This window comes from Arachis hypogaea, chromosome 12 (genome assembly GCF_003086295.3).
Source record: "Arachis hypogaea cultivar Tifrunner chromosome 12, arahy.Tifrunner.gnm2.J5K5, whole genome shotgun sequence".
Taxonomy (NCBI): Eukaryota; Viridiplantae; Streptophyta; class Magnoliopsida; order Fabales; family Fabaceae; genus Arachis; species Arachis hypogaea.
Window position 1 is genome coordinate 4659584 of NC_092047.1, and position 13772 is coordinate 4673355.

At 32.8% G+C, this 13772-nt stretch overlaps 1 protein-coding gene across 1 annotated transcript; it reads right to left on the reverse strand.

Annotated features, from left to right (window-relative positions):
* Positions 1 to 474: 474 nt before the first annotated feature.
* On the reverse strand, positions 475 to 5153 carry LOC112729112 (putative RING-H2 finger protein ATL21A). Its single transcript, XM_025779475.2, has 3 exons — positions 4416 to 5153; positions 1817 to 2059; positions 475 to 933 (listed from the first exon to the last, which is right to left on the reverse strand). The coding sequence occupies exons 1-3, from the start codon at positions 5089 to 5091 to the stop codon at positions 740 to 742; spliced, it is 1113 nt and encodes a 370-aa protein (XP_025635260.1). The 5' UTR covers positions 5092 to 5153; the 3' UTR covers positions 475 to 739.
* Positions 5154 to 13772: the final 8619 nt, after the last annotated feature.

The window sequence follows — 13772 nt, forward strand, 5'->3', positions numbered from 1 at the left end:
CGGCCGTACATGGATCATCAGAGATCCAGAAAAGTGGTCTGGACCACTTGAAAACTTTCCTATATTATATATATCATGTTAACAAAAACCAACTCGATACGACTGTATATAGTACTTCATTATCGTCCTTTTTTTTTTCCTTTATAAATGTTAAAGTTATTATTTGATGTAAACAAAAAATGTTTTTTTTTATCTCTAAATGATTTAGCGCCATGTTATTTTTATACACAAAATTAAAGTATATATATTTGACAAGAATAATATCTAATGCCATGAAGGGCAGTTTTTCAAAGAATGGGTAGTTATATGAAGCAGTTTTTTTTTGAAGAAGTATAGGGAGCTAATGGAGTATCTCTACAATGTGTAGAATGGGATTTTAGAGATGTTCGATTCATATCATATGTTTATTATCCCTGGTATCCGGATGGTTATTCTGAATAATATGGGTGTATTGTGTTTGAGAAATTAATAGTATTTTATCCTGAATGTTCATTTTTTAACTCATATTAGACCAAATAAATAGTTTATTATACACATTGTACAAATATTTTATTGGCTCTCTAACGGGATTTTTTTTTTCATCCTTTGGTTGCCTATATTCACATTCCCTACAAGTTGCCACCATCGACATCTTATTAGTTATTAGATAACAAATAAAATGTGAATCTTGCAATGGTATCTACACATAGATACAACTTTTTAATGATTGAGCAATCAAGGTGCACTACTAGACATGATATCATGAAGGGGATGGAGTTGGAGTGTTCCTGCAAACTGGGCATGTTGAATTCATTCTAAGCCACTCATCAATGCAATCTGAATGGAAGCAATGTTTGCATTCAGGGATGCATCTAATGGTCTCTTTGGAGTTGTACTCTGCCAAGCATATCCAACATGTTCCATTATTGGGTCCTGGCACCCTCTTACTCTCACCTATGTTCCATAATAATACAAATATGATTATTTTCTTATATAAATAAAATGTAAACACCAATATTGCAATATTATTAAGTCGAGTTTAATCTTCATAGTACTGTTAATATAACAAAATTTTATATAATCATCCAATTAGATTCATATATTTAAGATAATTTTTTAAGTAATGTAGTTAAAAATTAGTTATATTCACTGAGGTGATAGTACATGATTAATTGTTTGTATAAAACTCTCCTACATTGACTGTATATAAAAGTTAAATTTTACTATGTAGCATGATATTGAATATTTATAATGTTCTTAATCAAGCTTTTATAGCATTGTCTTAATTAATAATTATGATATGTTATATATAATGAATTGTTCTAAATAATAGATATAATAACAAGAAAGCAAAAAATATTATCACTTTCCCTTTTATAATGTTATTTTCAAGTTCATAAGATGTTGTTATATACATATTTGTATTGAGTATAATATTTTTTAAGTTTAATTATTTTATCCGTTTTTATAATTTCATTAAATTTTTAGTTAGTTCTTTATATTTTTCTTTCTTTTCAATTGGATCCCTATACATTGAAACTAAAGAAATATTCCGTTAAACAAAACCAACTTGCTTAATACTTGATTGAATATTTAGTTTTGTTTAACAAAATATTCTATTAACATGTTTGTCATAATAAGGACTTAGTTACAAAATATAATATATTAAAAATTTGATGAAACTATAAAAATTAGGGACTGATAAATTAATTAAACCTAATTTTCAAATATACAATCTTAGAAAATGTCTAATGTAATTGTAACCTAGTAGCTAGTAACATATGAATACTGGGCAAAATTGAAATATTTATATATGCATTATTATATAAATTCTCACCCAGCACAAGCTTCTCATAAGAGTCAATTGTAGTTTCATCCAATCCCAAAGTTGTGGTAATGGGAGGTTCAGGAGGATGTGGTGTTATTGCTGCTAATTGTAGTGCTCTCCTTGCAGCATTAGCATTGGAAACTCTATCTCTGTAGTACACACAGCATGCTAACACAACAGCAAAGATACAAGCTGGTCCAATTATGCATAATGTGATTATTCTGAAGGCTAAAAGTCCCTTTGATGTACCACCTAATAAAGATTCAAACCAAATAAACATAATACATAAGGAAATGATATTTGCAACTTTAATCTTTAGGCATCATTTGGACACACATTTTAGGAATTGATATATGAATAAAACGGAAATATTTGGTAACCAAAGAAAATCAGCCAAAAATAGCCATAACTTGTCTTATTTAGCATTAATTAATTGTTGCGATAATTAATTAATGCTAAATAAGGCAAGTTCTGGCTATTTTTTTTTTTTTTGTCTCCCTAGCATTACCCTAAATAAAATTCGACAATTTAGTTGTATTTGTAAATAAATGTAATATTGTAACTATAAATGATTTTTTTTGGGTAATGCTAGGGAGACAAAAAAAACAGCCAGAATTTACCTTATTTAGCATTCATTAATTGTCGCAACAATTAATGAATGCTAAATAAGGCAAATTATGGCTGTTTTTGACTAATTTTCTTTGGTTACCAAACATTTCCATTTTTTTTTACACTATCAACTAAAGTTTAGATGGATACAGTAATGATTATTATTCTATCAAAATCTATTTAAAAATTAGCTGTTAATTTAGATAATGATTAGCAGTTATATTTTTTTTTTTTGGTGACGATTAGCAGTTATATTTAATAAAGTACTAAGTATTGTTATATTTTTATTGGAATTATTTCTTAATGCACGGACAGGTAAAAATTTTCAGTCAATCATCTAATCTATTTCATACATTTAGATAATTATTAAAGTAATAAATTTAATAATTATTAGTTACTTTTATTAATGCGATAGTACATAATTAACTGATCATGTAAATTTTTTTTATAGTGACAGTGTATGCAAATGAAATCATTCTTTTTATTGTATATACCTATTTTTTAAAATGAAATGAATAAATATCTGAGTATAGTAATTAGTAATGTATTCTCTTTCTGTCATAGGTTGAGTTACTCTTATATATATGATTCTTATATATCTGATTGTATATAACTTTAGAAAGCAATGTGATGGCTAGCCTTTCCTAATTATGATATCACCAATAGAATTTGGTTATTGTAAAATCTTATCATAAGAACGAAGTAACGTAGCTGATAGATACAGGCAAGTTTTTTATTGTATGCTTAGTAACTTGCAATCAAAATAATAATATAATAAAACACGGTAAGCAATAGAAAAGTATAGGATATCAATATATTATCTACTAACTTATTATTAATAATAATTAATTGTTATATTTTAAATACATATATAAAGAGATACATCTAGAAAAGTATTTTTATTAGATATATCTACAAAAACATTTTTATTAAATACAGTTATAAATAAGAGTTGACAAAAGTTAGCAGAAATGATGTTGATAACGTAGCGGAATTGGTAAGCAATAGGCTGGTGGGTTTAATGTTTAAATTACTAATCTGACTTTGTTACTTTGCTATTAAAAATTTAGTAATATAGTAGTACTGTACTACTGTGTATGTATAGGGATGAATTTGATTGAGAAAACAAATCAACATATTCATTAGCAGCGATGATTTGACTTTTTTTATTTGAATATGTACGGATGTCACTTTACCTAGCAATCTAGCATAATTTTTCATTAATTTAATGCCAACATGCAAATTAAATCATAAAGTCAACCGTTATAAACAAACCAACAAAAAAGAAAACTCCCATTGTTATCGTTAGTGATGGTAAACCATTGACCTAAATTTTTGGAATGGATGTTTGTAACTTGAGCATGTAAATGAATACCATGTTTATTCTTGCTCTCTTTATTAGGAGTTAAGTTAATTAAACATAAAACAACTAATCAACCACTAAAATCAACTACCATTATAAAATCAAAAATACTATTTGTACATCAAAATCAGTCACTAAAATCAGCCACTAATATATTTGTATATAAATATATGTGTGGTTTAATTTATTTTTAATGTATATTTATATTCTAACATGTATTTATTATTGATAGCTGATTTTGATGGTTAATTTTAATGTACATGTAACATTACTCGTATAAAATATATGTTAAAATATCAATATATATTGAAAATAAATGAAACTACCATATGTATTTATACACAAATATATTAGTGGCTGATTTTGGTGTACAAATAACATTTTTGAACATAAAAATAATGGTGGAAACTCATGTGCAGTCGACTTCACGTGAAGTTGATATCTAAGAGCGTTAGATGATTAGACTAATTTGACTAAATTTTAATCTAATGCTCTCACCTATCAACTTCACGTGAAGTCGACTGCACCTGAGTTTCCACAAAAAATAATTGGTAAAAATAATTCTCCTGTGTTAGTCCTATGAATATGTTATTTGATTCCTACGAGAATGAAGAATGAAGAACAGAAAATCTTTACCTGTATTGTAATCATCGGAGCAACGAATTCTATCACTGGTATTGTTCTCAAATTGACACAATTTTCCTTGTGATTCACATACTCTGCAATCAGGTTTATTCCATGTTAATTGAAGATCTTGGATAAGATCATCACCAAGATTTCTCACAACTGTTGTGCTTGAAAATGGAACTGAAAGCCTTCCAATAACTTTGCATGAAACTGGCAATGAATTATTGGCCAAGTCCCCTGAAGGCACAGCAGATACAAAATATGTTGAATTGCTAAGACAATCAATGGGAACGGACCGCGACGCTGCGTTGCGAGAATTGCAGCTTAAGAAAGTGTAGTTGCGACTCAACATGGCAATGAAGGGGGTACCCGAAAGATTGAGGCTTAGAAGACGTTTTGGAAGGCACTGATCAGGGTCATAGACTTGTATCTGCTGTGTTAGATAGTTTATGTTGCGTACATAGAATTCTCCAGAGAATGGAAGATCTAGAACTGTTTTGGCGTCATTGGTGCAGATTAATTTGAAACCAGGGTAACCACAATAAGGATGTTGAAGCTGGTTGCTTTGAAGTTGAAAGGGGAAACGAATGAGCATGCTTTCACACCAAGAAAATTCGCAGTCAGAAGCTAATATTACAGGGTAGATGAAGAAAAGAGAAAGAATCTTCTTCGTTAGGGTTCCCATTTGCTCTCTAACTTAAGGTGAACAAATTAGGCAATAGGAAAAGGACTTTATAAGAAGAGAAAGAAGAAGAAACTGTAGTCAAAACTCAATCGAATTTTATATAACAAACTTGAAAGTCAAATTATATTTTATATTGCGTATTAATGTAATAAAATAGACTGACAGTGAGTGACAGAGATATATAGAAGGTAAGAGTATGGCTTACGGCAGCTATGTGAAGAATTACTAATTCTTTTTTTTTTTACCAAAAATAGGAGACTCGAATTCACAACTTTTTAATTGAGTATGAAAAGACTATGTCATTTGAGCTATAACTCATCGGCGAATTACTAATTCAATGTCAACCTAAGTTAGTAAATTACTTGGAATTACTAATTCAAATCCTTCACATGATACCTTTCAACATTTCTTGATTTTCTTGTTAAGTCATCGTTAGAGCAAAGTGGAGGAATTGAAATGGATTTGATCCGAACGTGCTGCATCTTCTAGATTTCAATCCTCAGTACCAACCCATCGAGGATAATCATCTCCCAAATTTCTACTTAGGGGTGTGCATGGCCCGGCCCGGCCCGGTCCCGAACACTTTAGGGGCTAATTTGATGTGATTTCATCGGGTCTAGGGCCGGATATGGGTCTCAAAAGTAGACCCGGTCATTATTTCGGGTCGGGTCCGGGCCATAACTCGGGTCACCCGAAATCGGCCCGGTCATCATACACAATTAATATTTTGTGTTATTAGTGATGGATGATGGCTATTATTATGTGAAATTTAAGTATTGTAAACCTTAATATTTTGTGTTATTAGTCATTATATATAACACTATAAGTTAATATTTTATGTTTAAAATGCATAAGACTTTAGACTAATGCATAATTTTGTGTTATTTGTATTAATTTAAATATTTGGTGTTATTAGGCAATATCAGTATTGATTATGGTTATACTTTAATTTTAGAGATGAGTTACTTTTTATTATATTTTTCTAAGTGAATTTTACCATGTCAAATAATGGTTGGAGTCTTGGAAATTTGGATATTTTTACATGCTAACTTACAAGAAAGTATCAAGGTAATATAATGTTAACGGCCCGATTTTCACCTAGTTTTTACCTAGTATAATCGTGGCCCGAAAGTGTATAGGTTTCATCGGGTCTAGGGTCGGGTTCGGGTCTAACAAATAGGCCCGGTATATATTTCGAGCCGGGTCTGTGTCACATCAAATCCGGTTTCACCCGGTCCATGCACATCCCTATTTCTACGTGAATTTCTGTGAATTCTCACTGTGTGCGATGGCGGCATATGTAGAAGTGGGAGTTAACAGTAGCTGTCTCTTAGTTATGATTTAATATCCCATTAAGAAAGATGATTTGAACATGGTAAGTGTAACGATGATTCTAATGACGCAGCTGGAAAAGAATATAATAATAGTGTGAGGTCTTTTTTGAAATTGTTTATCCGGACCATAGTTTTTTCGGTCCGATGGCCCTGTACGAAGATGGCCGAGTTTGCTCAAATTGTGAGCATATACCGTCAGAAGGGATAACTTCTCGCCAATTTTTTTCGAAATGGATTCAATTCGGCGTGTTATGCAGCATTGTGAGTGAAGTATTGGTGTACTTTTTATATATAGAGATAGAGTTAATTTTGTTGAGAACAAATTACATAAATAAATCAAATTGATTTAAAATTTATGCAATTGCAACTTTTTAAAATAGGTTTGTGGCATGGGAAGAGGTTTGCGACATGGGAATCCATTGTCTTCATTTCTATTTGTTCTTGTTGCTGACGTTCTGCATAGGATGTTCAGGGAGGCGGTAAGAAATGGGCGAATCTCACCGTTATTGGTGGGTAGAGATCACGTTGAGCGGTCACATCTTCAGTTTGCGGATGATACTGTTCTGTTTTGTCTCCCGGAGGAAGAAACCATAAAAAATTACAGGAAAATCCTGCGTTGCTTTGAGCTCATGTCAGGGCTGACTATTAATTTTGATAAGTCTAGCCTGATTCTTGTTAATTGTGATGTTCAGTGGATACACCGTATGTCTAGAGTGCTGGGCTGTAAGGTGGCCTCCCTTCCGATAAAATATTTGGGGATCCAACTATGAGCGAACTTGAGGTTGATGAAGACTTGGAAGCCCGTTATAGAAAAAGTGGAGCAGAAGCTGAGCATTTGGAACTTGGAAGGCCAAGGTTCTAAATAAAGCCGGCAAGCTGGTGCTTATTAAATCTGTTTTGAATAGCCTACCAGTTTATTATTTGAGTTTGTATAAAATGTCAAAGGCTGTTGTAGAGAAACTGATTTCCCTACAGAGAAGGTTCCTATGGAGTAAGGAGGATGGTAGGTTTGGTATGGCAATGGTTAGGTGGGAGGTGGTGCAGGCCCCCCAAAAACTAGGGGGACTACGTGTCGGGGATGCCATGGTGCGTAACACAGCCCTTCTCTTTAAGTGGTGGTGGCGGTTTTCGAAGGAGGATTGCCCCTTATGGAAGAAGGTGATATGCTCTTGTAACAACCTCAACCCCAATGTGATGTTGTCATCCCAGGTGTTACCTACCCGGGGGCCATGGAAGGATATCTGTCAACTACAGTTCAAGGATCAACACTAAAACAGAAGATGATCAATGGGCTGTCTATAGAGATTGGCGATGAGAGAGGAACTCGGTTCTGGGAAGATGTATGGTTGCGTGGTGGGACCCTAAAAGATCATTTTTCCAAGGCTCTTCTCAGTTTCAAACCAAAGAGGATCCGTCATAAGGGATTGTGGGTTTTGGGACGGGTTAGAGTGGAGATGGAACTTCCAATGGAAGCGAGAGCCTTTCCAATGGAAGTTGGACTTAGTGAACCAGTTGCATGAAACATTAAGACTGGTTAATCTAGTATATGGGGAGAGGACAGAGTTGTGTGAAAATTTGATAAACAGGGTGTATTTTCTACTAACTCCTTTGTGCAACTGATGCAGGTGGAAATGCTTTTGGAGGATATAGCGAGCTACAGCTTTACTAGGACAGTTTGGAAGGGTTTAGTCCCACCTAGAGTTGAATTGTTCATATGGTTTGTCTTGACTGGAAAGGTCAATGCGAAGGAGAGGCTGAGTCGGCTGGGAGTGGTTAACCAGGAAGATGTTGTCTGTGTGTTGTGTAATGAAAGTGTTGAATCTGGTTACCACTTGTTTCTTGGTTGTGGATTTTCTTGGCAGGTGTGGTGTGCATGGATGTCTTTTGTTGGAAGGCAATGGTCATGCTCGGGAACGCTAAAGGAACATTTTCAATGTTGGACTAAGTTATCAACTAGTAAACAGGAGCGCAACAGGTAGATGGTATGTTTCTGTTGGAATATTTGGCTGGAAAGAAATAGGCGGATTTTTCAGAAGGAAGAAAAATGGGTTGACGATATCATCTACCAGTCCTCCATGAACTATAAGGATAGGTGTGGATCCCTTCTGTTGCTGATGACAATGTCAAAGATGACAGGGGCATCAATTAGTATTTCTTATATGGTACTCCTTTAGAATTGCGACTTTTCTGTTTGATATTTCTATGCTCCACTTGCTGTGTTGAGCTCTTCCTTTCAAAAAAAAATAGGTTACATAGTTATATTTTTTTAATCTATATGTAACCGATTATAATATGCATGTAATTCGCTATTGAAATGTGTGCAAAATAAAAACTACTACAAGTATTGTGATTTCTGAAAGAATTAGACCATAGATTATAAAATGCAGCAGTTTATATAAAAATAAGGTATAAAGTAATCCGTTGTAACAAATTATAAAAAAGGAGACATGTCGTATGAGCTTAACTCTTTAAAGAACAAAATCTCTAATATTAGATATTTTTCAAAATTTGCTTGTTGAATACAGGTTATAACTTAAATAAATAGGAGCATAACAAAGACTATGAATAGTAGAACAAGTTAGAGTAAATCACTGAATGCAAGAAACTCTATTATATAACAATTTGTCAAATATTTAGTAACAAAATATATATAGGGTTATAAAATGTGATTATTTTACATTAATATATAATTTTTTATTATAAAATATTATAAAATAAAATAAATTTAATCTTTTTATAATAATTTTGTTACTTTTGTTGTAAATATAACTGATTCGTATTCTCAATAGAGGGGAAGGTGAAAATAGGTTCCATAAAATTTCGAGAATTTATTATGCCAGTTATGAGCGCTTTTTCTCTCTTTCTTATTTCAACTTTTTCTTTCTTTTTCCTTCAATCGACTGAGGAGAATACTCATCTCTTGAGGGTCGTTTTTCAAATAGAAACCTACATAAAATTCAGATAAATTAAAAATTTTGAGAGAGCAGTGTTAGGTAATTAATGACCTTTTTGAACGATATGAACAACGGATGTTCAATTTATTAAGTGTATGGATGATTATCCTAATATTAAAATTTAGGTGAGTAATTTAAGAATGTAATGTATTTTTACTTTATTTAACTCATTATTCACATTGTTCACAGAAATTATTGTCTACTTATACTTTTTCATTTTGAGAATACAACTCTCAGAGACAAATTTAGACATTTTGACATGTAAAATTTATACAAATTTTTTAATTATTATTTATTTTTTTATTATATAAAGATAAAAATTTATACATGATATGTAAAAATTTTATGCATGATATGTAAACATTTATAACTAATGGATAACTTGCTAATTTTTTTCGTAATGAATCTGTGTATTATGGAGGATTACGAAGTGTTGGTATATTTCTTATATATGGAAATAGAATTAATTTTTTTTAATTTAGAAATCACAAATCAAAGACTCGATTTTGGATGGGTATAAAATTGATCTTCCATTTTTTAATTTTAAATTTTTACATGAGAAGGTAAGGTGTGATCTCTCATTTTTAAATTTTTTTCAATGTTCTGAAAATCGGATCGGATCGGCCGGTTCAATTGGATTAATCGAAAACCAGTCACCTAGCCAGTCCGGTCCATCTACAAAACCGCCCTATAAAAAATCGGTGGAAAAATCGGGCGAACCAGTGATTAACTGGCGAACCGGACAAACCGGTCCGGTTTTTGAAAGCACCGGTTCTCTCCCCCCATGTTATGAAAACGGCGTCGTTTGAATTTAAAAAAAATTAAAAAATGCTGAAGAGCTCCATCGATACAGCCACTTGCCCACTTCACGAAAATCCCTAATCCCCCAAAAGGCCAAAACCTTCCAAGACACTCACATTCCCAGTTTCCCACCCTAGGCTCGAGGCTGGAGCTGTTGCAGACGGCAGTCAACGGACGCCGTGTATCGAAACAGACGCCGGAGCAAGCGCCACCGTCGCGGGTCGTCGCTCACCGTCGCGGCCATGATCGAGCAGCCCCTCTTCGCCACCGCATCCCACCGCCATTGCCACCGCATCCCACGGCCACAGCAGCGACGGCGTTGACCACGGCAACCACCACGGCATCCCTTCTCCCTTCTCCCTTCTCCCTCACTCTCATCAGTCTCACCCACCCAAATCCCTAACCTACTACGGCGCTACTTCCCTCTCTCTCTCAGCCAGGCGCCAGCAGTCCCTCTCTCTCTCAGCCAACAGCATTCACCGCCTCCTCGTCTCTCTCTCAGCCAACAACAGCAGTTTCCGGCGACCCATCGTCCGGCAAGCTGACCACCATTCTTACCTTCCCTCTTCTCTTCTCGCCTCTCCTCCTCCCTTCGAACGCTTCTGCCCTCACTCAGCTCTCGTCACTGCCACAGAGAGAAGCTGAATCTCTCTGCCCTGCATTGTTCCGCCACTCGCGCCGCCCTCTGCGCCGCCGCGAGCTCAGCCGGCCACCACCAACTCTGGGCGGCACTACTTCTGCTCTTCTTCCCCTTTCTATTTCCCAGTCTGTCTCTGCTACATTCCAGGTCCCTGCCTCATCCCTGCTTCCTGCTCTGTTTCTTTATTTTCTTTTATTAATTCTGTTATTAATTTTTGTTAGATTGCTGATTAATTCTGTTTGTTAGGATAGATAGATATATATGCTGTTAGGAAGCTAGGTTGTGGTTAGAGGATTCTAGGCCGGATAATTGCTCAGTTCTTGATTATCCAACATGGCTTAATACTGCTTGTTTGCTGAATGATGTTGGTGTGATCATTACTGTGCTGTTTCTGTTTCATGTGACCTGATTCTACCTGCTGCCTTGCTGAATTGTACATGTGAAATTAAGTTTGATGCTGCCTCTGTACATGCAATCCATGCTTTTCTCATGTTAATTGCAATTTTTGGATTCATGTGCTTATATTTTGCTGCTACTTGCTACCCAAATTTCTAGAAATTGCTCTGTTTTTAAACTTGCTATTAAGAGTTGAACGTGGTACTTTTCAAATTCTTAGTATCACTATATTTCTCTTCCTTAATGATCTATGAAATTGTTTAGTTATAAACTTTGATATTTGAAGTTGTTTGTGAACCTCTAATATTAAGTTATGGATAATTTATTACGTGAAATTTTAAATTTTATTAAGTTATAAATTATTGAATTTATATATTTAAAATTATTTTTAGATTTTTTAATAATTTTATTTAATATTTAATTAAACCGGTTGAACTCCGGTCGAACCCCGGTCGAACCAGTGAACCATTGAACCAGTAACCTCATCGGTTTATTGACCGGTCCGGTTCTCGCAACCTTGATTTTTTTAGTCTCATTTATAAAATAAATAGTAAAAAATTATACTTTATTCTCTAAAATAAAATACAAAATTTAAAGTATCAAAATTCCAAATTTTTAACATGGTGAAATCAAATTCTTAGCACTAATTTAGATTTTTATAATTTAAAATTTTTTTAACTTCAAAACCATCTTACTCATTTGTTGCAACTTAAAAAAATTTACTCCGGCCCACACAAATTGAAGCCTCTAATCTATGCTAACCAAAAATTTAAATTCACCACACCCAAAATCTAAGTCTCTAATTTGTGATTTTTAAATTAAAAAAAATAATTTCATATCCATAAAAAAATATGGTGAAAACTCAGATGAAGTCGACTTTACGTGAAATTGATACCTAAGAGCCGTTAAATAAAAATTTAGTCAAATCAGTTAAATCATCTCACGGCTCTCAAATATTAACTTCACATGAAGTCCACTTTACTTGAGTTTTCACCAAAAAATATACCAATATTCTATAACGCTGCACAACATCCCATTGAATTCAGAACAAAATTAACTAATTAATTTTTAATTTAAAAAGAGTTGAACCATTATAAAACTATAAACTAATAAAAAAAATTAAAAAAGTTTAAACAGTTAATTAGTAATTACATTCTCACACTCTTCTATTATTCATCTAGTGCATATATATATATACACAAACAATCACACTTTATGACACACAATATTTTAACTAACTCTAATCACGCTCACACATTTTACGCATGATCTAACAAAATCCATCATACAAATATTTAATCTATATTTTTCAGTCACAGTATATACTTCACTAACATTTATAACATGAATATTTACTTAACCGACTTGGTACAATATCTGTCATACATTTCACAAAGAATTAACTCAAAAACATCATTTTATTAGATTAAGAACCACAAAAAATTTTATATTCATTTGAATTTATTTTATTTCCTAATATTATATTTATCTAAAGAATTGTATACACTAAATTTTATTTTAAATACTCTCTCTATTTTAAAAATTCTTAGTTAATTAATTATATATATCTCATTTTTTAAATCTAAATTTTTAGAACTTTTCGGATTATTGATAAGCTACGAAACACGGATACTTCGCTGAGTTATCGTATCTGCGTGTCGGACACATTTCGGACACGACACTCACCGACATTCGTCCAACACGTGTGTCTGCTGTGTCCAACCGTATCTTAACAAAAAAAAAAAAAAATTCTTCTCCGGATATGCATACGCCTGGACACACATAAATACAATCACGTGTCCGCGTGTCCAGTTTTATTCTTAACATATATTCTTAAAATAAATTTAGATATAGTATATATTATTATTTATTAAAACAAAATATTTTAAATACTTGATATAATTAAAATAAGACATTAAAAATAATTAAAAATTTTAATTTATATTTTAATATTAATAAAATATCAAAATATCATTACAATTTATCTAAAAAATACTTTATATTTTATATATATGTGTGTCCCCGTGTCATGTATGATTTTAAAATTCGCGTGTCGGTGTGTCCCGTGTCGTGTCGTGTCCCATGTCCGTGTCAGTGTCCGTGCATCATAGTTGATAAGTCTTAAGTTAAATTAACTCATTTTTTAATAAAGTCAATATTTAAAAAAAAAAACTAATATTTTTTATTTTTATTTTTATTTTTATTTTTCTTCTGAACATGAGGTAAATTTAGGCATTGATAATGAATTACTGAAATACAGTTAAACCTTCTAAATCAGAATGTAACCCTAAACTTGATCTTGGCACTAAACCACTAATCCTAACCACATTCTTAATCCTACCCTCTGAAAATTCTTTATGAATATACCCTAATTCTAAGCCCATCTCATATTTCTCCTATTCTCTAATTCTATGACAACTCTTTTCGTAAGTCCAATCATAACTGTAACCCTAAGTACAATCCTAACCTTAAATCTATCCACGGTCATAGCCGTTACTCTAACCCTGACTATAAACTTAATCCTAATCTTAATTTTAACCACAAGTGTAACCATAA

Excerpts from the sequence above, each read along its gene's own strand:
- LOC112729112 (XM_025779475.2), bottom strand. The coding sequence starts at position 5,091 with ATGGGAACCCTAACGAAGAAGATTCTTTCTCTTTTCTTCATCTACCCT. Across the intron at positions 2,060-4,415 it reads CTCCGATGATTACAATACAG|GTGGTACATCAAAGGGACTT; the intron begins GTAAAGATTTTC and ends AATCTTTATTAG. Across the intron at positions 934-1,816 it reads TTATGAGAAGCTTGTGCTGG|GTGAGAGTAAGAGGGTGCCA; the intron begins GTGAGAATTTAT and ends TATGGAACATAG.